Here is a 26,491-nt window from a genome sequence, read left to right as displayed (position 1 = left end):
GTCAGTGTGCAGAGCCTCCCTAGAGGTGGGGGGGCCACAGGGGCGTAAGGGGAGAGAGGTAGGTAGACAGCTTCGCCTCATCTCAGCCTTGGGAGTTACTGCCGAGGGTTTTACAGAACCGGACAGGAAACTGAGGCACCGTCACGTGGTCTCTCAGGGCAGTCGGGGCAGCCCGCGGCCCACGCTGATCTCCGCTGGACCTACTCGGCCCGCCCCCCTGCCTGCAGCGCGACAGACCCGGAACGGACGCCCCTCCCCCCTCCGCCCCCACGCCCCCCCCCCCCCCGCCCCGTCCCGCCCCAAACCCCACCTCCCGCCGGTGCCCTCAACTTCACTTCCGGCCCTGGGAGGAGCCTCCGCGGCCCCTGCAGGTCTGTGCGCCCCCGTCGCCACGCCAGAGCTCCGCAGCGAAGCCCCCTCGGACACCCCTGGTGGACACCGAGGTGTAGCCGCCCTCCCCGCCACCGCGCCGCGCCCCCCACCTGGGTCTGGCCCGACACGTGGCCCTCGGGTCCTGGGAGGGGCCAGGGTGAGGGCAGGGGCGGACTCGGGCAGGTACCTGCGTCCCAGGACCACCGCTCAGGACCACCGTTCTAGGGGTGGTGGACGTGGGCGGCTCCGGCATGAGTTCGGGGGCCGCTCCGCGACTGCGGGCGCTCCAGCGACACCTGGGCTCCTCGGAGGTAGGGGGCGGGTCCGGACGCTGGGTTCCTGGCTCGTCGCGGCCTGGGGGCTAAGGTCCGAGGTGGCGCATGAGCCAGGGGCTCTGGGAGAACGAGGAGATGGGGTCCGGCCAACCCCTGCCCGCACTGACTGGCTGGAGAAGGAAGCCCGTGTGTGGAGATGCCCTTCAGTGGCTGGGCGGAGGGGAGGGGGCCCTAGTGGGGTCTAGTGTGGGGGAATGGGGGTCAGACCAGCATTGTTTATGAGGCGTTTTTCAGTGTGTTAGCCCCACAGCCTCACGTGGCTGACTCGGCGACTCCAGCCCAACCCCGCCCCCTCCAGGGTCCAGGGGCAGTTGGGGACTCTGTCCTCTGGGGCTGTTTACTCCGAGGCTGCTGTCTCTACGCCAGTGTGGACACAGGGCTGGGCCCCACACGCTCATCCCTGTCCCTCTCTCGTGGTTCAGGGCAGAGCCATGGAGCTGGTCAGCAGCCCGCTGACCACGCATGTGCTGGACACGGCCTCAGGGCTCCCGGCCCAGGGCCTCTGCCTCCGTCTGTCCAGGCTCGAGGACCATGGCCAGCAGTGGATGGAGCTGAGAAAAAGGTAGGCTTGAGGGTCACAGAGAGTCCAGATAGCCAGGAAGTGTGGGCTGGATGGCAGTGCTGACCACCGTGCTGTGGTCCCCTCAGCCTTGGGGCCAAAGAACACACTGGTGCAGCCTCACAGCCCCAGTGCCTACTGGGCCGGGAGCCAGGGCTTGCCTCTCCCTGAGGGCAGGGTTGGCTGAGGCCTGACGTGTCATCTGAACGCCTCACTGTCACCGTGATTAACAGGTAACCTTGTGCCAGGCAGTGCACTGAACACTTTTCTTGTGTTCTTATTCTCACTACAGCCTGTGGCCAGGCTCCATAATTACCCCTTTTATAGTCGCGGAGACTAAGGCAGCAAGAGGCAAGCAAAAGGTGGGCGGCTCGGCAGGCCCTGGCCCCTTGCCCCAGGCTCCGCTGGATTAGGCCCAGCCCAGGCCCTGGCTTGTAGCGCTGGGGCAAGCCCTGTGAGTCTCCTGAGGGAGGCAGGTTCCCTCTGGTGGTGGGAGTGGACGGCTGGGCCCCAAGCGTTCAGGGCCTGAGGACAGAGCTCATCCCCCGCCCCTTCGCAGAGGCTGGGGTTCCAGGTTCTTGAAGGAATATATGGAGTCCCCCGCAGGGTCCTAGAGACCCATTCCCAACTTCTCCCCCATAAACTGTGTGGGTACATGCTGCTCCTTCCAGTCGCAGCACAGAAACTTGGAAGCACAGGTGGCAGGAACGATGGGAGAACTTTCCAGACGTGACTGGGGGCTAATCAGTGAGCAAAGCGCCAGGCCCTCAGAACCCTCCATTCAGACACTCGGTACAGCTGGAAACAGGCCACCATGAGGATGGGGGTTTGGGGACAGTTACTGATCCAGAAAGCCACACACAATATATTAAATGAAAAGGGCAAGCTATCAAACAGTATGAATAGAATAATCCATTTTAGAGTATTTTTCCAAGTTTATGAATAAGCATAGTTATGCATAGAGAAAATCTAGAAAAATATATGCCAGTATAAAGGGATTGTTGCTCATGGAATAGATTTTTTTTTTTTTCCTTTTCTGCTTCTCTGTACTGGAGTTCCCTAAAAAGACACTGCAGTGGTGTCCCCGAGCTGCTCCAGACCCCAGGCCCCAGAACGTGTCCTGCTGCAGGGCATTCCCGGTGACTCAGGTTGTGGAGGCGTCTGAGGCCATGGGCCGACCGACCCTGGAGAGCCAGGCAGGGGTGACTCCTCACTCCCTCCGACTCCACTCTCCCCAGCTACACCGACTCGGATGGCCGCTGCCCGGGGCTCCTGCCGGCAGGCCCGATGAAGGCAGGCACCTACAAGCTGTCCTTTGACACTGAGGGCTACTGGAAGAAGAGGGGGCAGGAGAGCTTCTACCCGTATGTGGAGGTGAGGGCCGGGGGTGGGCCAGAGGGGTGGAGGCCTGTGATTCACCAAGATTCCTGCAGTGGGCAGGCTGGTCCCACCTCTCCCTGGGCGGTGGCAAGCAGTGGGTTCGCCTGCTTTGAGCTCTCAGAAGAAAGGTGTCCAGAGATTTTACCACAACACACCCATCCCTGCCCTGTCCCTGGGTAAAGCTGTGGGGCAGGGCCAAAAGTGACTCAGCCCCTGTGGACAAAGGCACTCACCTGGCCCCGTTCCGGGCGGATCCTTCGAGTTCCCCAAGCCGAGGGCTTTCTCCGGGGGAGGATTCAGCCCCATCCGCAGCCCTCACCATTTTCCACTTCTCCACTGGCTTCATCTGGCCCTCGGGGCTCCAGCCCCACTTAACTTCTGCCCCTGGTCCACAGTCTGGGCTGCCTGTGTGCTGCACCGGACCCTCACTCTGTCCCGGTGCCCTCTCTGCTCCTCAGGTCGTTTTCACCATCACCAACGAGACCCACAGGTTCCATGTGCCCCTGCTGCTGAGCCCGTGGTCCTACACCACGTATCGAGGAAGCTAGTGGCCGAGCCATCGCCTCCTCTGGACAACTGCTGGCCTGTGAGCATCAATCCCATCCCCACAGCTCACTGGGACGCCTCAGCAGAGGGCACCAGTTCACTCTCCCTGCGGGAGATTCTGGCCCCCCAATTTCCAGTAGCCGCTGAGTCTCAGGCATCAATAAAGTCAGTGCTGGCATCTGCAAGGCTGCTTGCGGTTCCTGGGCTCGGCTGGTGCGGCCCTGGCCCGAGGTGGGAAGGAGGGCAGCAGGGAAGGAAGTGGTCAGGGCACCACGGGCCCTGGAGGTGCCTCTCCTCCACGTAGCCAGGCAACAGGACACACAGCGAATGTAGAAAAATTTCATTTGCAGACGATACAAATAGAAAGACCAACCGCTCCTGTCCTTGGTGAAAGGGAGTGTCATCCAGGGAGCAGTCCCAGGCGGGCACTACGTTGGGGTGCCCACGAGCCCCGCGGGACCCTGGCCCAGCGTCTGCCCGATCACGGCCGTCTCCAGAGGCTTGAAGCCCACGTTGTCCAGAGGGATTCCGAAGGCCAGGAGCTTAGCCTCATAGGTGCGCAGCAGGTCACTGTGGGCCTGTGGGGTGAGAGCAGCATCGGGAGGGGCGGAGCCACACCGAGGGTGACTCTAGCCCAGGCCTTACTCAGCTCTGGAGGGTGCAGGAGGGTGGTGGAGGAAAACCATTTAAAGCTAACCTTTACCAACGGCTCACGGTACGCCACACCTGATCATAAGCACCTTCACGTACATAACTCAGCTAACCCACAATGGGAGACGCTGCCATTATTCCTGTTTCACAGATGGGGAAACTGAAGCAGAAGATACAGACTCAGAGCAGAACTATAGTCTGAACGTGCTCCTGGCTCCTCGCCAGGCATTTCTCATTCAAATCGGTCACCCCTGACTTCGCGGGCATGACCTTCCACGTGTATATGACCCTCCCTGCCTTGTGGGTGCAGAGTGCAGGCGGCCCTCCATCCCCCGATCCCAGGAAGGCTAAGGTCTGGACAACAGTGCTGGTGGGGCCAACACAGGCAAGGTTCCTGTTCCCCCCGCTCAGGAAAATGGATACTTTTTAAAGAGTTAATTGCATCGGATTGGTTACAAGGGATTGAAATGCCCAGGAAACGCTTGGAGCCTGGTCTGACATCATCGTCACCATTATCAAGAAAAAGGTGCTGATGCTTGGAGCTGAGATTTAAAGGGTGAACTCAGGCTGGGCTCCAGACAGAACTTGGGGGCTAGGTCCCGGCTCTCACCTTTTTCTGGGGGTCGGACCTCCTGACAATCAGATACATTCCCTTAGAACTGCACACACCAGTAGATGGTTCTAATTTTGTAGATCTAAGTATCAGGGGATGCCAGAGCATATAAGGGAAGTGTCCAGATGGGCAGGGCTGAGGAAAGGCTCAGGGAGATCTGGTCACGGGCGCTGGAGCCCAGCACCAGTGACAGGCATTGCCTCCCTCCTGGGGTTCCACAACCCAGGGTGCACAGTAGAACCAGGATGCAATGTCCACCGGCAGGTTTATGGGCTTATCTGAGTCACACTCACGGGGTGGCTGCTTGAGGTAAATGTAGGCAGCGCTATGTCTGCATTTCCCACAGGCAAAGCCAAGGCAGAGCTGGGGGCTCACCCACAGAGGAGTGAATACTGGGTAGAGGGCCCAGGCCTCTGGGGCTCATGAGGCAGACAACAGAAGGGTCAAGGCACTCCCTGCCACTCCGCAACAGCGGGAGGCCTCCACACTGCTGGTGGCTTTGGTGTGGGTACGGGGTGCAGCTTTCATCAGACTTACAAAGGAGTGAGAGAAGCTTAGACCGGTAACTGTCCCCTACATAGAAGAAGCAAAGGAGGCCCATCCAGTCACCCCGGAGCCCAGGTCAGCAAGAGTAAAGGGTCAAACAGGGAGACAGGGACAGAGTGCCCTCATTTAGCAGACATCCACTGGGCAGGCCCCTGTGAGGGACACCAGGACCATGGCCAGAGCTGAGACAGGGCTGTCTCAAGCCTGGCAGCTACAGGTCTCCCGGGTGGCCAGGATGCCAGCACAACCGCACTCCCGTGGCAGCATCAGAGACCCAGTCCACACACACAGTGACCCTTAGAAGGCCCAGACAGCCTCAGGCTGTGTATGCCTCAAAGTGTAAATAAGGTGGGGCCCTGAGAGAGGGTCAAGGAGTCTCCTCATACCTTGCAGACCCGGGCCAACTCATACTGCAAGTCCTTGATAGTGTTGTTCTTTGATTCTAGAACATCCTAAGGAGAGAAAGGTGGATGTGAGTTAGAGCTTGTCTTTGAGCTGAGGTAGACAGGGGTTGGCAGGGGTCTGGGAGCTCCAGCAGGGGACCTCAGACATCCAGGGAATGGCAGCCTGACCCCATCACGGTGTGCATCCACACAGGGCGCAGCCAGCCAGCACAGAAAGGTCTTCAGAGGAGAAAGGGAAAATACCATCTGCCTCTCCAGATGGCGACTGTCTAGATGGTGGGAAGTGAGGACAAGAGATTAGAGAAGCCAGGCCAACCATGGCCCAGGGAAGGCCCCTTGAACCCCTACCTGCTGCCTGGAGGGTTCCTGCCTGGCAAGAGAAGTAAGTGTCCAGAAAAGGCAAGAGCTGACACGCCGTACCCTGGCCCACAGGCCCAGCTGCAGCAACCACTGAGGACGGGACTGATTTCATCATGAGTGCTGGCAACACAACCTCATCCAGCTCCAAGACCAGCTGCCCCTCCCAAAAGTAGAGACAGGAAAGCCATCCTGACCTTTCTAACAGGGCCCTCGCTCCCCGCCGGCCGGCGTTCACAGGGATTCACACACAAACAAGGACAAGGACACAGATGGGCCCCCAGACCCAAGTCCATGGTGCTGCCAGCCCAGACTAGGCCCCTCCCATGTGGCTGCACCACCACAGGCCCCGAGAGCCTGTCCTGAGTGACTCAGGCCCTCCTGGCCCTGCCACCCCCTGAGCCAGGACTCACTGCTGCCCGAAAGCAGCACCTGGTCTCATCCAGAAATGGGCACTACATAATCTTGGACTCCTCAGCACTTCTCCACCAGCAATAAGTCCTTCACCCCTACTCAGTGCCAGCTCACCTCCCACCTTCCCAGAGGGTTCTCTCTGATCCAGTCTGCCCCACCCAGGACCTTCCATGTTTCCTCAACAGCCCCAAACCCAGGGGCACAGCCAACAGCGTGAGAATCACCCCCATCCCTCTGGCTCTGCTCCCTTCGCCTCAGCCCTGCGCTCCCCCCAACACCCAAGCAGCAGCAAGGGGCTCACAAGGATACAACCAAGTGGGAGCTGCAAGCTTAAGGTCAAGGCCAGGTGGGCAGTAGGCCAGTGCAGGATGCTTTACATAAACATGAAGTGACCTGACACAGAGTTAATCCTCAGGGCCTGGGTGTCATGTGAGCAAAGGGGGGTTTATGTTCAGCTGAACTACACAGGGACAAATCACCTAAAAAATGCTACCTGTGTAGGGACACCTGGGTGACTCAGTCAGTTAAGCGTCTGACTCTTGGTTTGGGCTCAGGTCGTGGTCTCACGGTTTGTGGGTTTGAGCCCAGCATCAGGCTCCGGCACTGTCAGTGCAGAGCCGGTTTGGGATTCTCTGTCTCTCCCTCTCTCTCTGCCCCTCCTCTGCTCGCTCTCGCTCTCTCTCGCTCTCAAAATAAATAAATAAAACATTTTTTTAAAAATGCTATGTGTGCCATTTCTCAGGATGAAACACACTTGCGCAAACTGAAGCAGTCAGCAGCCCCTAACTCCGAAGATCTGTTTCTCCATGAAGGAAAAGCAGACACACACAGGCACCGTCTATCCTGGAAGGATCCATCTCTGGGACAAGCTGGCCTCTCCTCACTGGGCCTCTCCATAAAGACATGCAGACCAGCTGCGTTCGCTGGGGCCATGCACACCCGCATCTGTCTCCCAGGCACCCAAGGGCACTGCACCTGGGGTTGCCTCAGGCCTGGCAGCTACAGTAGGTCACCCAGGTGGCCAGGATCCCTGCACAGCCGCACTCCCGCGGCAGCCCAGAGACCCCTTGTCCAGCCTCACCCGTTCTTTCTGTGACACGCCCCAACTAGGCCCAGGGAACAGAGACACAAGGCCCAGCTCCAGGCAAGACGGCCTGCCAGGTGCTGTCAGGCTTTTGCTTGCTGAGCCAAAGCTGGCAGCTATTGCCAGGGTTCCTCAGCTGGCCCCACCAGCCCATGGGCACCCGGGCCCCATCTGCCTTGTTTACTGCTGTCCCCAGTGCCCAAGATGGTTCCAGCATAGAGGAGCACCACGAGGAACTGTGAACTCGTGGCCTGTGCTCAGACATAACTCCCTCTGGGAACCCTGCCACAGCACCCGCCACCACAAAGGGGCACCCACAGCCCTGCATTTCCCTGTCCTAACTGCCCACGGCCCTGCATTTCCCCACCCTAACTGCCCACAGCCTACATCCGGACATCAAAGCAACCCAGGCAGACTGTGGCAGTAGTCTCAGCTGAGAGCTCATGGGCCTGACTGTCCCCCAGGCCCGTCTCTAGGTTTGCTGCCAAATTCCCGAGGAGCACCGGCCCACAGCAGCTTGAGAAACCCAGGGCCTGATAGGCTGAACTAAACCCATCTCGAGAACTGGACGGGCAGTGGGCTCAGGGCCAGAAAGGCTGAGAGGTTAAGGAGGGGACTGCAGAAGACCTCAGACCTGAGCAAAGCCAGTAACAGAGAACCTGGGGAGCCTGATGGCACACACGGGCCTGTGAGCAGACATCTGCAGCCCCATCTATGCTCAGGCCACAGGAAACCCATGACCCTCCCAACACCACCTGAGGGTCCCCACCGGAATGACGGAGGCTGGACACAAACACACGGAACAAGCGACCCCCAACCCAAGCTCAGGACACCTACTGGGGGGCAAGGACATGAGGCTCCAGCCCCGTACCTCCCCAGGAGCCCGCCTGGGGCCTACCTCCAGCTTGCGGGACACAAGGGTCAGGGCAGCAGGGTCCAGGTTGGAGGCCGCCAGCACCTCATTAATCTGCACCTCTTTCTTCTCCACAGCAGCGCTCAGCGCCTGCAGCTTCCGCTCCAGAACCAGGTTCTTGAAGCCCACCTTCTGCTGCACCTCCAGGATGGCCGCGGTGAACTTCCTGTACAGCTCATCTCGCTCCTGCTGTACCTGCAAGGGACAGGCTGCAGTGGACAAAGAGGCCACCTCCCCTGGAAGCATCTCACTGGTCGGAAGCCCCCTCCCGCCTCTTCCCTGGGCCAGAACATACCAGTTCTGCCGAGTGAACTCCATTCACCGGTGCCCACCCACGGATGGGGGGGCTGGGTGTCATCTACACTGCCGCCACACCCACTCTCTGTGACGGGATTAAAGGGCTGCGGCCATCCACACCGTGGAAAGCAGGAGGAAACACTAACTGGACCCTTGTCTACTAAGGTGTTTCAGGAGGTAGGAGGGCACCCTCGTTAGAGCTGGAGAAGCCCCACAGAGAGGCTGGGGCCCTGGGTTTGTTCAGTAGGCTCAGGAAAGTCATGTCCCTGATCACCCCTACGTCACATCCAAGGCATCAAACTCCAGCAGGCAACGCTTGGGAGTGGGGCCCGTGGGGATCCGTCCACTCCCTCTGCCAGCCCTGGATCCTAGAACATGCCCCACGAGGCAGATCTGGAGACCAGCCTGTCAATAGATAGAAGTGTTCCTTTTCATCTTCCCATTCTTTTTCCTTTAACTGAGCACCTTAAAGAAAAATCAAGACTGTGTGTAAGTATAAAAAGTGAACGCCCCTTAACCCAACTTCCCAGAGGCCTCCATGTGAATCCGTGATGTAACTCCTTCCAGAATGTTCTCTACGTGTGTAAAAACATGTCTTACAGCTAGGAAGAGAAGAGGGTTATGCTCAAACCTGCAGCACCTTCTCCTTCTCCTTACTGTACAGTTTTCCCTCGATTCACTTCAATCAGTCCATCCCTTTGGTCTTCAAAATCTGCTGACACATCGACACGCTTGCTTTTCTCAGGAAACACTGACTTTGCCACACACCACGAATGACACTCAAACAGAAGAGAAGGGGGCGAAGTGCACAGGCTCCAACGCAAGCCTCTGCAGTCAGCCTCCATTTCCTCCTCCCCAAATGCACACCCCCCTTAGCCAGCAACGGGGCGGGGGGGGGGGGGGCGGGGGGGGGGCGCAGGGCACATCTCACTGGTGACTCAAGGGTCCTTCTCCTGGCTGGCCAGCAGCCTGCAGGACCCTCAGAGGCATCTCTGAAGAAGGGGACTCTAGATCTGATGGGATGATGGGATGTACCTGAGGAATGTGGACCATTCCATAATCACTGTGTGTGAGCAGGAATCTCAATCAGGTGAGAAAAGGAACAAAACCTGAATGAAAAGTTTAAAAGACGGAACTGCTCTGCCTGGCATGTGTGCCACTCACGGGGTACCTCAGAAACGCACAGTCAACGAGACATCTTCCACCCAATCACATCAGCGAGTTTTGAATTAGTGACATCTGGTCCGGGCAGGAAGTGGCCCCTTGGGTGCTTTGGGCAGAGTCATAACTCAGAACAACGCTCTGTGCAGCCTCTACCCAAATTCGGAACACAAACCTTTTGGCCCAACAAGCCACTGCCAGGGACTGACTTTAAAAGAGATGCTCACCCCTGCACAAAGGTAAACTTAAAAGGAGGACAGTGGCAGTGGTTTGTAACAGCAAAGGACGAAAACGAAGACATCTCTCCAGGGGAAGTGGCTGCATAACAAATGGAGCCTTCTGGGGCGCCCGGGTGGCTCGCTCGGTTAAGCGTCCGACTTCGGCTCAGGTCATGATCTCACAGTTTGGGAGTTCGAGCCCTGCATCAGGCTCTGTGCTGGCAGCTTAGAGCCCAGAGCCTGCTTCGGATTCTGTGTCTCCTTCTCTCTCTGCCCCTCCCCAACTTGTGCTCTGTCTCTCTATGTCTCTCAAACAATAAATAAATGTAAAAAAAAAAAACAACTTTTTTAAACGGAGCGTTCTGGCACAGAGCCGAACATGACTGTTGTGTGTGTACAATCTGGAGACAGCACAATCAAGGTGAGGTTAAAAAGAAAAAAAAAGCACAGCGTTCTTAAGGCATGAAGCCACCCGTGCCTAAGGGTGCACAGGAAGAAGTCTGCACAAAACTCAAGGAGCTGCTACCACTCGTGAGAACCAGCACTGCACAGCAGGAGGGCCCTCTCATTTTCACTCACAGACGGCAGGGTTCCAGGCTTCTTTACAACGTGTGCCCGACAGTTTACTGCTTAAACACACGTACACACATGGAAAAGACCCTCGATGCAAGGGCCAGGTACCCTTCACGTGCTTCAGAGGTGAGCCGCGGGGAAAGAGAATTGGGGGTGATGGTCTCCCAGCAGGGCACCTGCTCTGTGAGACCCCGGGCCTTCTCTAGAATGTACCACAGGGTTTTGCCTCATAAGGCTGCAGAGCATGAGAAGCGGACAACAGGACTCCCAGCTTTCGAACCTAGAAACCCGGCCGCGGTTCTAGGGCTTCCTGGAACCAGTGGCCGAGCCAGGGTTACAGGAAGGGTCTCTCCCTGACCGGGGGTCCCCGGGATGCCGGCCTGGCATCTGCTCACCTTGAGAAATCGCTGCTCCAGCACCTCGTGTTCCCACTGGAGGTCCTTCAGCGCTTTCTCGGCAACCTTCAAACGTGCTTTTGTGCGCTGGAGAGAAAATGAAGGGTGGAGGACAAAGTGTTCAGGACCAGGCGTCCACGCAATGCAGGCTCCTGGGGGACGGCAAGGCCAAAAATAACTGTGGAAGAGAGCTGCCTCGGGGGCACCCGGTGTCTCTGGGTCAGGGCTGTCAGTTCGAGCCCCATCCTCAGTGTAGAGATTGCTAGAATGAATGAAGGAACGAACGAATGAACGAAGGACTGGCTCAAGGACACAAGCAGCTGAGCGCCCCCCGCAGCAGGCTGGTGGAAACGCCTATTGCCCAGAACGTGCACCAGCTTAACATCCTGTCCGTGGAGGACACCAGTCAGAGAAGCTGAGATTCAGCCCCCCAGTCCTGCCCTGAAGGCCGACCCTGCTCTGGGACCCAGGAGACACCTTGCTGATGTCCCTCCTCTCCTAGCCCAGGAGGAAGTGCAAGGAGGGAGGCACAGTCAGGCAGAAACTCACAACCAGGGTCTGTCTGTCCCTCTCATAGTTCCCGAGCTTCTTCTGCATCTCAGTCACGTCATCCCGAGCCTTCTGGAGAGGGTCTGTCAGGCGCTTGTTCTGCGCGGACACCTCCATCATCTCCCTCTCGAGGTGACCTTCCTTCTTGCGCATGTCCTCCAACTGCTCCTGTTGGCACAAGTACGGCAGGGGTGCGGCAGGGGTTCGGCAGGCAGAGCCGAGGTCTTCAGAGGGCAGAGCCAGGAGCCCTCCTGCCCACCGCCCACCGCCCACCAAGGACGGTCCTGAAGACCTGTTCTGTGTATAAACACGGAGTAATTTTGCAGTCTTCACTTATTCTGAATCTTCTAGGAAGGCTGCTTCCACACAAATTGAGATTACACTTTTCCAGGACCCGAGGGGCATTCCCCACCGTGGGAACTCTGTCCCTGCCAGCACTTGCATGGTGATGACCTGTGCAGCCATGCTGGGGCTCCCACTACATTCTGCATGAAGCTTCCACCTGTCGAATGTGTCCTTTTCACGAGCCCCACCTACGCTACAGTCAGGGCAACATCCTGGCTGCCGCCAGCCACAGGTGTGGAGAGGCTCCATCATGAATTCAAACAAGGACAGAGGGGCACCATCAAACATTTTTAAAAGGAGAGTAATGGGCCCGACGGGGTGGAGACCTAGCGTCTGGGGCCCCCGGCCCAGCCGGCCCTAGCGCAGCACCTTGAGGGAGTTGATGAGAGCCAGGTTATTGAGGGTGATGTCGTTGTAGTAGTTCTTGATGTCCGTAAAGGCTTCTTCATGCCGCTGCATCAGCATGTTGATCTGGCTGTTCTTTCTCTCCTCCACCTCGTGGATCTCAGTCTTTCTCCTCAGGTCAAGTTCATCCCTAAGCATCTTCATTTTTTTATCGTACTTGGCCTCAATTTCTGAAAGGCAGAAGCACATATAGGGCAGCTTAGCAGAGGAACAGGTGGCCAGTGTCTATCAGAATAGATGGAACCTATGGGCACCTGGGCAGCTCAGTAGGTTGAGCGTCCGACTCTCCATTTCGGCTCGGGTCATGATCTCATGTTTCATGGGTTCGAGCCCCATGTCCGGCTCTGCACTGATAGCATGGAGCCTGCTTGAGATCCTCTCTCTCCCTCTGTCTCTCTCTGCCCCACCCCTGCTCATGCTCTCTCAAAAAATAAACATTAAAAAAAAAAAAAAAGAATAGATGGGACTTCTAAACACGGCCCAGGAACATCCACCGGGATGAAAGCTGTGCACACAAGCACGGCCAAAGCACAGGACGGGTTTGAGTGGACCTCTCTCTGCTGAGGCTCACAGATGACGTATTCAGCACACACACCACTGTCTGCCTTCCTTTGCCTGTAGCAGGCATTGATAATCAATCCCGGGGTTAGGGTTCCCAAAACCAAGTGTCAGCTGATCCCACGGCTCGGTGGTCATCCAGGCCGACTCTAGAGCTTTATTAGTGAACCCGACAGACTTCTCAAATGGGAGCCTCCTCAGGCCAGAAGCCATGAAAAGACTATTCTAAGAATACTGCCCACAAGACAATAACTGCCACGTGCCTCAAACTGCTGATTTGTGCCAGGAGTAGGGACGTAGGAGGTAATCACAGCCTCCCCAACTTGCGTGGAAGTAAGTTGTTCCGGGATTCTGGGCAATCCGTCAGCCTTGGAAACTACATTTTCTCTCTGCGTGTCTAGGCCATTTTAACCTGGTTTCTGTGCCCTGGGTGAGCAGGCCCTAGAGGTAAATTCTCCTTCTGACAGGACGCATGTAAGGAACTGACCTCGCACTTGCCTCTCGAAGTCATTCCGCATCTTGGTGACCTCCTCGCTGTGCTTCTGCAAAGGCAGAGAAGCAGGCCGTTACTAGGTGACAGACACACACAGAAGCCTCTCCCTGGGGCTGGCCCTGCTCCTCGGTGGTATGGAAAATCCAACTCCGTAAACTCTGCGCTGTTTCTGGAGGGTGCTGGGTTCCCCTCATCTCCGAGCTCTTGGACCATGCTCAGAATAACGTGGTTTTGGTAACTTCCGTGTTTCATAATTCACTTTCCTTGGTTAATGACCGAATGTTAACAGGCGTGCTAAACACTGACCGTGCTTGGCCCCTCACTCAGCTTGCCCACAGGTCGGAGAGCACGGGCCATGTCTACATGAGCTGCAGGTTCTCTCCAGATGCCTGACGGCCTGCTTCAGCTGTGACTTAGAGCAGCATTCACAATCATTTTCACAGTTATATAGAGAGGTTTTGAATAGAAAATTTAGATTATTTTTTATAGGATAGTACTTTTGCACAAAGGGGACTTCTGACCACATAACTACTCCATATCCAGGCCTCAGGTAAGCAGACAGCCTCACATCACCAAATTCACTGGAAGTCTGTCTGTCAGCAAAGACCAGACTATTCTTATAGGTCCAAGACTTCACCGTCAGCCTTCACTGCAGTTTTTTCTTAGTTGAGGCTGCGGTGCCTCCAGCATGAGGCAAACGTATTGACAAAGTCTTCCGAACCCACAGCCAAGAAGAACCTTAGAAAACCAAAGTCAGGCACATCTTCCCTCTGGCCAAAACCTCCAAAGTTCCCCCAACTAAACCCAGGTCAACAGCTGGGTCCTGACTGTGGCTTTTGATGCCGACAAGCTCTGACCTACCTGCCCAGCCACCTTGCCCCTTGCTCCTCTGGGCCTCCACACCAGCCCATCCCCTATGCCTTCTCCAGACCTGGTCTCCCTAAGCCTGGCTCAGCCCCACCGCCTTCCAGCCTTTGCCCAAACGTCACCTTCTCAATGAGACACTCCCAGAATTCCTTGTAGAAGAATACAACCCTACCCTCAACCCACTGCATCCTCTTCCCCGCACTGCTCTTCCCACAGCGTTTATGCCTGTGGATGTGCTCCACGTATCCAACACTTCGTTCTGTCTTTTGTCTCCTTCCTGGACTGTCAACCACACGTGGGCAGTCATTCTCTCAGTCCTGTTCCCTATATGTCCCCAGAGATCAGAACAGGGCTTGGCACCTTATGGGCACCAGGCAAATGAATCTCAACCTCCACCTGGAACCCCCAAGCCTCACTCAGAAAGGACCAAAAAGTCAGCCAGGTGCTTATGAACCCAGCTTGCATGACAAACTGCCATGGCCACGGAGGGGCTGGCATACCAGACATGTTAATGGTTGCATATGTTTCTTTTTTTTTTTTTTTTAATGTTTATTTATTTTTAAAAGAGAGAGCACGAGCAGGGGAGGGGCAGAGAGAGAGGGAGACACAGAATCTGAAGCAGGCTCCAGGCTCTGAGCTGTCAGAACAGAGCCCGGCACAGGGCTCGAACTCACAAACTCGAGATCACGACCTGAGCCGAAGTCGGACGCTCAACCGACTGAGCCACCCGGGCACCCCGGTTCTGTATGTTTCTAAATGCACCTGACAGACTCCCTGGGAAAGCAGCCAGGTGTCAGGCGTCAGCAGCACATGAAGAGGACCCTAGGCTGGATTTTCCCCTTGGGAAGTCCATTTGTTGCTCAGCTCTGAAATAAAATTCTGTACTTGGCCCCCAAATGGGATTTGTCTTTTTCTTAAATAGTTCAACGAATTCCCAAAATGCAGGAAGCTTCTAAGCAAAATATGAATTCCCAGGTAAGCTGACTAACCGGGAGTTCACGGTCCCCAGCAGCCAGTCAGGCACTGGCGGCCCTCACACCTACCAGCCGCAGGTTCTTCACCACCACCTCGTTGGCCAGCTCCTGCTCCTTGAGCTCCACCTTCAGTGCCCGCATGTCCTTGCGCAGTGCACCCTCCTGTGCGCAGTGCTCCCTCTGGGCCAGCTTCATGACCACGGTACCCTCAGCCTTCATCTCCGTCAGGTTGTTCTGATGCTCGTACAGCAGGTGCTTCACCTTCTGCTTGTACACCTGCAGGCAGCGAGAGCACCGCTTGCTTCCCTGCACACTCTCACCCACACCCCTGCACACGCACACTCGCCTGCTCACCTGCCCGTGCATGCTCACCTGCAGGCACATATCCTTTTTTTTTTTTTAATGTTTTATTTATTTTTGAGAGAGAGAGAGAGAGAGAGCGCACAAGTTGGGGAGAAGCAGACAGGGGGACAGAGCTCCAAGCTGACAGCAGAGATCCCGATGTGGGGCTCGAACTCACAAACCAGGAGATCATGACCTGAGCTAAAGTCGGACGCCTAACCGACTGAGCCACCCAGGTGCCCCGTGCACATACCCTTTTATAAAAAATACTTTCACGAGTATTTCATGAGTGGCTCAGTCAGTTAAGTGTCCAACTCTTTTTTTTTTTAATTTTTTTTTTTTAATGTTTATTTCTGAGACAGAGAGAGACAGGGCATGAGTCGGGGAGGGGCAGAGAGAGAGGGAGACACAGAATCGGAAGCAGGTTCCAGGCTCTGAGCTGTCAGCACAGAGCCCGATGCGGGGCTCAAACTCACAAACCCTGAGATCATGACCTGAGCTAAAGTCGGTCGCTCACCTGACTGAGCCACCCAGGCGCCCCTAAGTGTCCAACTCTTGATTTCAGTTCACGTCACGATCTCCCATGTCAGGCTCTGCGATGAGCATGAAGCCTGCTTGGGATTCTCTCTCTCCCCCTCTCTCTGCCCTTCCCCCACTCGTTCTCTCTCTCTCGCTCTCTGCCCTTCCCCCACTCATTCTCTCTCTCTCTCTCTCTCTCTCTGAAAATAAATAAACTTAAAAAAACAACAAACCTTCATTTCCCAGTGTAAAGGATACAAAGGGCTGTGACCCCAAAGCAAGCAACAAAATGCCCCCCTGCCCCTGCCCCGTTCTTCTGCGCCATATGGTATGTCCCGCAGGGACGGGCAGGCCAGCTGCATTTACCTTGATCTCAACCTGGTGCCTCTCCTCAGCCTCCTCCATTTCCCGGTCCTTGTTTCGCAGCTCGGCCTTCTTCTCCTCCAGCTGCCTCCGCGTGATCTCCCAGAAGGTATGGATCTTGTCCCGCTCCAACTGGAAGTAGTTGCGCTCCTCACGCTCACGGTCCAGCTCCTCGCGGACACGGCTGACATGCTCCTCCACCTGCCGGGCAGAGCACAGCCGTGAGGCCCAGCAGGGCCCTCCCCCGGCCCCTGCCCACGGCGAAGAAGAAAGAAAGGCCGTTCTCACCTAAACACAAGTAAAAACTAAAAGTGGGATGTTAAAATATGATGCTAGAAAGGGCCCGAGGACAGGACATGATTCAGAAAATAGCAGAAGTACCTTGAATGTAACCAATAATCAAAATATGACTGTATCTTTTCATCCATTCCCAGGAATTTATACTAGAGGAATTTCTCAAAAGAACACAAGAGTTGGGGCGCCTGGGTGGCTCAGTCAGTTGGGCGTCTGACTTTGGCTCAGGTCATGATCTCACCGTGTGTGGGTTCGAGCCCCGCGTCGGGCTCTGTGCTGACAGCTCAGAGCCTGGAGCCTGCTTCCGATTCTGTGTCTCCCTCTCCCTCTGCCCCTCTCCTGCTCATGCTCTCTTTCTCTCAAAAGTAAATAAACGTTAAAAAATTAAAAAAAAAAAAAAAAAAAAAAAGAACCAAAAAATACAAGAGTTATCTGCTCAAAGACATTAGCCACACCATTATTACAACAGCAAGAAAAGTTTAAAGGAAGTAATCTGAGATGATTTTAAATAGGGAAATGGTTGAGAAATTAGAGTAAATCTACTAAAAGATTATAGGGCCCAAAGACACATAAATATGAAAATGATGGAGCAGCATGTACACACGTTAACAAAACAATGCTAAATTAAAAACCATTCACCTTCTGGTGGTGCCTGGGTGGCTCAGTTAAACATCCGACTTGATTTCAGCTCAGGTCACGATCTCACAGTTCGAGAGTTAAAGCCCCGTATTTGCACTGTCAGCAAAGAGCCTGCTTGGGATTCTCTCTCTCCCTCTCTCTCTCTGCCCCTCCCTTGCTCTCTCTCAAAATAAGTACATAAAACTTTAAATAAATAAATAAACAAACAAACAAATGCTCACCTTTAAAGGTATGTTAAGCAAAAAAAATATACAAACCCAGAAGAACCCCTAACAGTCAAAAAGGTTTTGTCCGAAGCCCACTGCAAATCTCCAAATAGGTTAATTTTTTTTTTTTTTTTTTTTACGTGGGGCTGGCTCTTGGCTTTCTTGGGAATTTCATCTCCAACAAGAATTAGTCATCTTTGGAGCACAACTTCAGGCCACTCACTGTGAAGTTTTTCTCTCCTGATAACCCCACTCCCCACAGGGAAACCACACTTCTCACTTCAAGAGAAGGCCAAGGGGCGCTTGAGTGGCTCAGTCGGTTGAGCGTCCGACTCTTGATGGCGGCTCAGGCCATGACCCCAGGGTCATGCACACGGTCTGCACTGAAAGTAGAGCCCACTTGGAATTCTCTCCCACTCTCTCCTTCCGCCCCTCTCCCCCACAAATAATAAAAATTTTTTAAAAAGAGAGAGAGGAGCGCCTGGGTGGCTCGGTTGCTTAAGCGTCTGAGTTCAGCTCAGGTCATGAGCTCACGGTTCATGGGTTCGAACCCTACATCGCGTTCTCTGCTCTCAGCAAATCCTTTGTCAGATCTTTTGTCCCCGTCTCCCTCTGCCCCTACGCTGCTCATACTTTCTCTCTCTCAAAAAGAAATAAAACATTAGAAGATAAAAGTAAAAATAAATAAATAAAATGAATTAAAAACTTTAAGAAGAGAGAAGGCCAAGATAACAAGCCCCCAAGGAGGGGCAGCCGGAGCTCTGTGGTGGGGAACCTGGGTGGGGCTTGCCTCCCCATGGGGGTCTGATGAGGGGTTCAGCAGATGACAGTGTCCTCATGGCACAGACCTTTCGTATCTAGACTCAAACAGATAGCCTAAACCAGGCTCCTACCTAGTTCGATTGACTCACAGTCTTAGATTTCCCTCAATATTTAGGTTTCTTATAAATATCCAGATTTCTAGCTTCTCTTTGAAAAGCAGAAAACAGACCACACTGGAGCCCAGTGCCCCCAAGGTAACCATCCAATGAACTGACTGCAGCTGTCCACAGTCCCTCACCCAGCTGTCCCCAGTCCCTCACCCCTGCCTGGACCCTAGACAGTTCTGAGGTGTCAGTGCCCACATGTGCAACCTAACCACTGCTGTGTCACAGTTCTGTATCGACAGGGACAAGAAGTAAACGGGGAGACGAGAAACAGCTCAACTGTTGGCAATGTGATGTGCCGTCCATTCTACACACAGCAGCCCCACCCTCTCTCCAAAACACAAACCTGAACCCATCACCATCTCCTTAAACTGCTTGTGGTTCCCCCGCATGTAAAATAAAGCAACGCTTCACTAGTGTACAAGGGCCTCTGTCCAGCTCATCAACTTCAGCTCATGTCACTGTCCCTGTCTCCTTTGTATTTATGTCTTAAAACTATCAAGTGAGTTATTAACACCAACCCACAAGCTGACATGGAACCCTCAAGAGGCCTACAGCAGACACTCACGGGTCAGTCACCAACACAAAGGCTGCAGGGGGCACCACACCTGCTCTCATGGTTCACCATGTGCTGGTTTCCCACTGGAATTATAATTAGACAATTACGTTCTCTGGTCCTTAATGTCGTCACAATGGGTAAGTGGCTTAAAATAATTCCTACTGTTTAATGCAAATAAAATAAACAACAATATTATATATGCATATAACAGCTCAGTAAGCATCAGGTGCATAAAAGGATGAGACTGAAAGGATATACAGAAAATTAAAAATAGTTTTTATTTTGGAAAATCATTTCCTTCCAAATTGCTACCACCCTATTTAAAAATGTCTTCAGTGTACTGATGCCTTTTTTAAATTGTACTGTGCTTGAGAGTTTTGGAGCCGACGAGAAGTATGGAAATGGGAAGAGGTGTTATCTTGGTTTGGACACGAGTGCAGGAACACACTGAGGGGAGGTGGACGAGGAGGCAGTGGGCAACAGTCTGTAAGAAGTTCAGAAAGGGGCGCCTGGGTGGCTCAGTCGGTTAGACGTCCAACTTCAGCCCAGGTCACGATCTCGCGGTCCATGAGTTCGAGCCCCGCGTCGGGCTCTGGGCTGATGGCTCAGAGCCTGGAGCCTGCTTCTGATTCTGTGTCTCCCTCTCTCTCTGCCCCTCCCCTCTTCACGCTCTGTCTCTCTCTGTCTCAAAAATACATAAACGTTAAAAAAAAAAAAGAAAAAAAAAAAAGAAGTTCAGAAAGACAAACAGCCAGAGACAACTTCGAACGACACTCGCCAGTCCCATCCCGACCTAATTGCTCACCTGCTCCTTGCTCATGTCCTCCGGAGCAAGCCCGTCAACAATCGGGGTAGCTTTGGTTTTCCCTTTCTTCCCTTTCTTCTTGGGCGCCTTTGATTAAAGAAGAGATGATCGGGTAAGACAGGGAGGCCTGGCTCTGATTAATTCCCGGGCTCACCGGAAGAGGAGTACCTGTCGTGGTACCTCTGTCCTACTGCTCAATGGCTCATGCCCCACCTGGAGCACATCACTCCGCCCTAAGGTTTCCCCACCCTTCACCACCCACACACTTCTCTGTTGACACCTCTGGAGAAACAAGGAAAAAAATCTTCCTTTTTAGAAGAGAACATTTTCTCCCTCAGAAAGAAGGGAGGGGGAACTCATTCCAAATCCACTCCTTGGTACGTAGCAGAGACCTCCTTGGTGTGGATGCAAAATGTGCTTGGCCAGGACAAACCCCAATACCACACTGCCAAATGTTACTATGTTGGCTACAATGCTTGGTCACCACCACAGAGAAACCTGCAAGAAACTGTTCAATAAGTCTAAGGAGAAATATCTCCATAGCAATGATCACAGGTGGTAATAGAAGGCTTCCTTTCTTCCAAATATAAAACTCCTTCAGAGAATCAGAGGCACCTAGGTAGCTCAGTCAGTTAAGCGTCTCTTGATTTCAGCTCAGGTCATGATCTCAGTTTGTGGGATCAAGCCCCACGTCAGGCTCTAAATTCTCTCTCTCCCTCTCTCTCTCTCTCTCTGCCCCTCTTCCACTCCCGCTGTCTCTCCCTCAAAATAAACAAACTTAAAAAAAAAAATCTTTGGGGTATGTGGGTGGCTCAGTCGGTTAAGCACCCCAGTTCAGCTCAGGTCACGATCTCGCGGTTCGTGGGTTCGAGCCCCGCGTCGGGCTCTGTGCTGACAGCTCAGAGCCTGGAGCCTGCTTCGGATTCTGTGTCTCCCTCTCTCTCTGCCCCGTCCCCCCCGCTCGCGCTCTGTCTCTCTTTCTCTCTCAAAAACAAACATTTAAATAAACAAACAAGTAAATAAACATTATTATTAATTAATTAATTTTAAACATTAAAGTAAATACATAAATAAATCCTTGAAAGAAGCCTTGTCAGGAGCTGAAGCAGACAGCACTCGCCATGGGTGCGCTATAAACGGTTCACCACACGGACCTGCTTAGTGTCACTTGCTTTTAACAGCTTTGACGAGATGAGAGACACCTCCCACCCCCACTCACCTCTCAAGGGCCACGCAAGCAGGTACTGAATTTCCAAATCCCTGTCTTTATGCCTAGACTTCTCCCAACTCTGTGACCCATGCTTTTGCATGTGCATGAATCTACATGTTTCTGTAACATATTTGTGTGTCTAAACGTCCCTGTTAATGTTTTCATGTGTGTACGTGCATGTCTACACGTCTCTGTAACATGTTTACGATTACAAAAAAGTTTTACGTGGATATCTCGGAAAACACAGAAAAGCAAAAAGTGAATAGGAAAATCACCCATATTCCCACAAGCTAGTGATACACATAAGTATTTTAGCGATCTTTTCCAGCTGATTTTAAAAGACCCATCCACTAAAATCTTTCCTCCTCCGAGAAGCCCACCCCATCAGAAGGCCCCAAAGGTTCACCACTACTTGGCAATTCACAGCCAACTGCAGGGGCTTGGAGAGGCATTCTCCCCGCCAGCTGATGGCCCGCGGGCCACATCCCAGAAAAGGCGCTACTGAACGCGTCTATACCATGGGTGCCAGGGCAGCTGAGGGCCCCAATACAGGAGAGAGGCAGGAGGAAGAACTGGAGAGGCGGTGAGCTCCCCGTCTTGCTCGGACAGGCCTGCCTCCCACGGGGTTCTCCAAGGAAACAGCAGTTCTTGTATCCTGGGGCTCTGTCCCGTACTCCTTGCTGTAGCGGGAACTCCAGCCACTGCGGTATGCCTCAGACTCTCCATCCCAGAGACTGGGCGTCCTGGGGTGTCCCCTGACCCCGACTGTGCTCCATGGGACCCTATAATGTCAGACCCTAGGGCCCAAGGATCGGAGGACTGAGACCTCCATAACAAATGGGAAATCTTTTTGTCCCAGGTTCTGTTTTCTGGACAGCTTGCACATCAAGCCCTGGATCTCGGCGCGGGGGTTGGGGGGGGGGGGGCGGGGGGATGAGCACAGGAGCCTGGAGACCCCAGATCTCTCAGCTCAGCGTGCGTGCGGGATGAGGGATGCGGCATGCGTAGCGCCCCATGCTCTCCTCATGGGAACGCCAGGCGAGCACCAAGGCCTCAATTCCAGGAACCCAGAGCTCCAAGCCTGCCCATTCTTGGGGTCTCGGTGCGCACAGGTCCCGGGACCCCAGGCCTCCCCATCCAGGGGTCTCTTTGCGCGCAGGACTGTCTAACCAAGGAGCCCCTGGCGCCCTCAGGGACCCTAGCCGGGTACCCCGCGCCCCCTCACCATGGCTCTGGTGGTGGATTCCCGCCGCCACCTGCAGACAGACGCGCCCGCCCGACGGAGGCCGCAGCGTCTCCCGGCAACCGATGGGCGGTCCCGCGCGAAACCTCGAAGATCCTCGCGAGACTCGGCCAGCCGGTACAGTCCGTCGCCGCCGCGGAGGCGAGTTCGTAGCAACTCGCGCTGGGCGGGACCTGGGGTTGCCCGAGTCGAGTAGGTCTTGCGGCGGCCTGGTGTCAACCACACTCTGGATCTTCCCGAAGCTCCTAAGCGCCTTTCGTTGGGGGATTATGGCGTCTTTTGCGTGTCTCCCCGACTAGAACTTAAGGTCCCCGGAGGGGGAGGAACCGTTTCGTCCACTTCTTACCTACAGCGCCTAGAACAACAGTACATACCAGGTGTTCAGTAAGAGTGCCTTCCACGAAGGAGGGAGACCGCAAGGAGGGAGACCGCCCAAGGCTCCCAGACGCTATGCAAATCGGATTCAAATTTGGGCCGAGGTTACGCCCCTGGGCCACACCCCCGCCCACCTTTGAAAATTCCTCCCGCCAGCTGCCGCGGTGAGGGTGGAAGGTAGCTGGGTTTCCGCAAACCATCAGAACAAAACAAAAATAGGAAAGAAAAGTATTTTCCAGCTAGCTCCAAAGTTTTGAAGTCAGCAAGTGTCTCCTCAAAAATAAACTGCTCTGCCTGAGGAGGCCTCCTCTGTGGCCCCCGGTCCTCATGGTGAGGAAAAACTAGAAACCTCTGCCAGGGGTTGCCAGACAGGCACTGCAGAAAAAGCCTTAGGAGGTCCCTTTCCCAACCCCTTGCTCTGAAAACTGCAAATCATTGTATGATTTTGCAGGTGAATTTCCAACCCCTGCCACCACCCTGTTGCCCACGTGTATCACTCCCTGTCAATCAGAAGACTAAGAATGTGTCATAAGCAAGTGCCCATCTTCACACACCATTTGTCCTCTTGGTTTGTACACCCTCTCCTTTAACATCTTCCTAACTAGTGATTTTGCAGCAGGTCCTATGTTCCCATCTGTTTGGGGATGGAGAAGATTCCAGAATTTTTTCGCCCTGGAGAGTTGCACTGGGGACAAAGTGTGATTAATGAAGAAGGGATCTGCCAGTCCCACCCAAGGAAGAAGATGCCTCCTTAGCTGGGCTTGTTTAGGCCCCAGGCACACACACACACACACACACACACACACACACACAGGCAGTGATCTGAGAGCCACAGTGAGGACCCTGAAGGGCTTCCTGGTTTACCCACAGAAGCCATGACTGCTCTTGGACTGGAGCAGCCAACTGGAAGGACCTACCTTGCACAGAGCCATGATTTATTTATAGCAGGCCCTGAGGCCTTTGTGAGGTCTGGTCATGTCCCTGTGCCTACACCACTGGCCTGATGGGGGCCTCCTCCCCCCATGCCAGGGCCTCCCAGAGGGAATTTGGTGGGTGAGACAGTGCAGCTGGGTAACACGGAGGGGTAATTATTGTTATTTAACACTTACTTTGGCAGACCCAATATGCTAGGTGCCTCATGCTGATTGGCTTTTTTGCTTTAGAAGTCTGGGAGTTCTGAATTAAATAAATGCATTAACAAGAATTCCTTTCAGCAAAAAGGGCAAGAAAAAGAAGGTGAGCTCAGGATAACGAGACAGGGAATTCATTTGTCAAAAGCAGCAGCATCGCTTAGTTTATCAGTATGGATTGCAGAGATGAAAAGTTCCACAGAGAGCCCTGGCTGACAACTCCCCGGGCTCCTGACAAGGCCCACAGTGACCTGTGCTTTTCATATTGGATTTGAGTTCAGATTCTTAGAAAAGAGCCTTTTCTTCACATGTGTGGCTCAAGATACTTTTATTCAGCATCAAGCTGTGCAGCTCCGAAACCCAGATAAATGGCATCTGAGTTTCCTGCAAAATCACAGAGCAAATGTTAACACAGACAAACCCCCTGACCATATTGTCTAATGTCTGCCTCTTCCTCATGCCTGCTGACTTGGTCAGTTAGGTAAACTGCTTCAGACCACTACATCATCATCGCTTCTCGGCCTTTTGGCTAAGATCAAGTGCAGACCACTACGTCAACTCAACAGATGCCTGGATGTTAAGGTAATAGAATACTTCAGCGACACCTGAGGGGCTCAGTCAGTTAAGTGTCTGACTCTTGATTTCAGCTCAGGTCATGATCTCATGGTTCATGGGATCGAGCCCCGTGTCGAGCTCCGTACTGACAGCAAGGAGCCTGCTTGGGATTCTCACTCTCCCTCTTTCTCTGCCCCTCCCCTGCTTGTTCTCTCTCTGTCTCCCTCCCTCCCTCTCCCTCCCTCTCTCTCCCTCTCTCTCTCTTTCAAATTATATAAATAAGCTTTAAAAAAAAAAAAAAAAAGATAACAGAGGACTTGAGAAGACTGGACTCTCACTTAGAGATAAATAGTGAAGTATTTAAAAATGAAATTATATAATGTGTAGGATTTGCTTCAAAAAAAATCCAGCAATGAAGGGAGGTAATTGATAGTAGAGAGGAAACATGATCAGCCATGAGTTAGTAACTGCTGAGTCTGGGTGTTGGGTACAAGCAGGTTAATTGTGCTATTCTCTCTCCTTTTGTTTAAAAATGTTCTTAATGAAAAGTTCAAAATAAATAAACACTGGCTCTGGAATCAGATCACCTGCTGGTCACCAGCTGGAATGCCTTAGACAAGACCCCCTCTTGTCTAAAGGCACCCACCTACCCATCTCTCAAATAGGGAAAATTATTAAACAATTGCCATTACAGTTACTGTGGCTGCATAACAGGTTATCCCCAAAAGTAATGGCTTGATACAGTAACAATATCGGTTTTGCTCATGAGTCTACAACTCAGCCAAGACTCAGTGGGGGACAGCTCACCTCAGCTCCACAGAAACCCCCAGAGGGGTGGCTCAAAGGCGGGTCTCATGTCTGCCCCATGGTCTGAGGACTTAAGTCCGGTCTACTGGCTGTTGCTGGCCAGAACACACACATTGGCGTCTTGAGTGGCCTGGAATTCCTCACATAAGGTGGCCAGGTTCCAGGGGGTCTTCTGAGGGACAGGTGAATCTCCCTTATGACCCAACTTTAGAAGTCACATGGCATCATTTCTGCCACACTCTCTTGGCCAGAGCAGTCACAAGGCTTGCCCAGGTTCAAGCAGGAAAAGTATAGGTGAGGGAGTGTCTTGAGGGGAGTGGAAAGGTTCTGGAAATGGAATCAGAAATACCAATCTGGGGGTGCCTGAGTGGCTCAGTCAGTTGAGCGTCCGACTTCAGCTCAGGTCATGATCTCACTCGCGGTCTGTGAGTTCGAGCCCCACGTCGGGCTCTGTGCTGACATCTCGGAGCCTGGAGCCTGCTTCGAATTCTGTGTCTCCCTCTCTCTCAGCCCCTCTCCCTCTCATGTTCTGTCTCTCTCTCTCTCTCTCTCTCTCTCTCTCTGTCAAAAATAACTAAAAACATTGAAAAAAAAATTTTTTTAAGAAATACCAATGCGACCATTTTGAGAATATACAATCTGCCACCCCAGCTCACTCTGAACATCCAGTACCTATCCCCTGTCCCAACTTCCCAGGGCACTCACTGGCTTGCTTATGGCCCCACCACCCATCCTAGAACTCAGTTTTGTCCCTGGAAAGCCAAATCTCTGCCTTTTGGGATCACATGGAGGCCAGTGGCTCACAGCAAGGGCTGGTTCTACAGGGTCACGAAATCATTTTAGAAGGTTGCAAACTGCAGTCTTTGTTTTCACTTGTTTTGTAAACTAAAGAAAAATGGGAACCATTAGCCAGCCTCGGGGACTGACAGTCTCAAAGGCTGTGGGCTCCCTGAAACTGGAGTTGGGCTGGGCAACGAGGGCCTTCCTCGAGTGGCTGAAACTGTATGGACCACCTGCCTTTGAGAGGGTGCCTGTCCTGCAAACACCAAGTTCATACCCACCTCCCTCCTCTGCGGGCCTTTTCACTCCCAGCCGGCTAGAAACTCTTTCTCCCTGATGCCCTTCTGTGGTTGGTTTTGTTTTTATAAAAGTGCAGTCTTTGGGCTTGAATTCGGACCCTCTGGCTTCCAGTGCCTGGCTGTGCAGCCTTGGTCAGGTTACCTACCCTCTCTGTGCTCAACGTCTGCACCTGGAAAAACAGGACACCGTCTTCTTTGGATCTCTGGGAGAATTAATGAGATACTGCGCACAAAGAACTTGACACAGGGACGCATTCCAGGGGCGTGTGTTTGCGGTTCTCGACGCGCCCGGATCCTGCCTGCCTCCCCGGGGCGCCCTGGCTGCCCGCTCCCACCTCCCTACCTCCCATCCCCCACCCGCGCCCCACTCCGGCCTCGCCGTTCCACTCCCGCCCAACCCCACCCACATGTGTTCTCCATAGTATTAGCC

The 26,491-nt window shown here is 53.8% G+C and overlaps 2 protein-coding genes and 1 long non-coding RNA gene across 4 annotated transcripts; 2 read left to right on the top strand and 1 right to left on the bottom strand.

The window, feature by feature from the left end:
- The first annotated feature begins 564 nt into the window (after positions 1 to 564).
- LOC132689998 (5-hydroxyisourate hydrolase-like) lies at positions 565 to 3,377 on the top strand. Its single transcript, XM_060649882.2, has 4 exons — positions 565 to 683; positions 1,130 to 1,269; positions 2,505 to 2,640; positions 3,105 to 3,377. Exons 1-4 carry the CDS (start codon positions 624 to 626, stop codon positions 3,192 to 3,194), a joined length of 426 nt encoding a protein of 141 aa, XP_060505865.1. The 5' UTR covers positions 565 to 623; the 3' UTR covers positions 3,195 to 3,377.
- Positions 3,378 to 3,517: 140 nt separating this feature from the next.
- DRC4 (dynein regulatory complex subunit 4) lies at positions 3,518 to 22,355 on the bottom strand. 2 transcript variants are annotated; one of them, XM_060649879.2, is made up of 11 exons: positions 22,098 to 22,355; positions 19,663 to 19,749; positions 16,237 to 16,434; positions 15,079 to 15,285; positions 13,163 to 13,217; positions 12,082 to 12,287; positions 11,368 to 11,535; positions 10,819 to 10,905; positions 8,160 to 8,369; positions 5,389 to 5,454; positions 3,518 to 3,770 (listed from the first exon to the last, which is right to left on the bottom strand). In XM_060649879.2, the coding sequence occupies exons 1-11, from the start codon at positions 22,098 to 22,100 to the stop codon at positions 3,621 to 3,623; spliced, it is 1,437 nt and encodes a 478-aa protein (XP_060505862.1). In that variant the 5' UTR covers positions 22,101 to 22,355; the 3' UTR covers positions 3,518 to 3,620. The 2 variants fall into 2 exon arrangements, with proteins under 2 accessions (XP_060505862.1, XP_060505861.1); XM_060649878.2 differs by lacking the exon at positions 5,389 to 5,454 and having other exon boundaries at positions 22,098 to 22,200.
- LOC132690001 (uncharacterized) lies at positions 22,295 to 26,403 on the top strand. Its single transcript, XR_009615191.3, has 3 exons — positions 22,295 to 23,188; positions 24,098 to 24,202; positions 26,134 to 26,403. It is a non-coding gene; the product is annotated as an uncharacterized LOC132690001 (long non-coding RNA).
- Positions 26,404 to 26,491: the final 88 nt, after the last annotated feature.

This window comes from Panthera onca, chromosome E2, assembly GCF_046562875.1.
Source record: "Panthera onca isolate mPanOnc1 chromosome E2, mPanOnc1 haplotype 2, whole genome shotgun sequence".
Classification (NCBI taxonomy): domain Eukaryota; kingdom Metazoa; phylum Chordata; class Mammalia; order Carnivora; family Felidae; genus Panthera; species Panthera onca.
This window is presented reverse-complemented; position numbering and strand designations above follow the sequence as displayed.

Coding starts and splice junctions, on each gene's coding strand:
- LOC132689998 (XM_060649882.2), top strand. CDS start 624: ATGAGTTCGGGGGCCGCTCCGCGACTGCGGGCGCTCCAGCGACACCTG. Junction 1,270..2,504: donor TGGATGGAGCTGAGAAAAAG/GTAGGCTTGAGG, acceptor CACTCTCCCCAG/CTACACCGACTCGGATGGCC. Junction 2,641..3,104: donor GCTTCTACCCGTATGTGGAG/GTGAGGGCCGGG, acceptor TCTGCTCCTCAG/GTCGTTTTCACCATCACCAA.
- DRC4 (XM_060649879.2), bottom strand. Junction 15,286..16,236: donor GGCACCAGGTTGAGATCAAG/GTAAATGCAGCT, acceptor CGCTGCCTGCAG/GTGTACAAGCAGAAGGTGAA. Junction 5,455..8,159: donor TTGTGTCCCGCAAGCTGGAG/GTAGGCCCCAGG, acceptor TTCTCTCCTTAG/GATGTTCTAGAATCAAAGAA.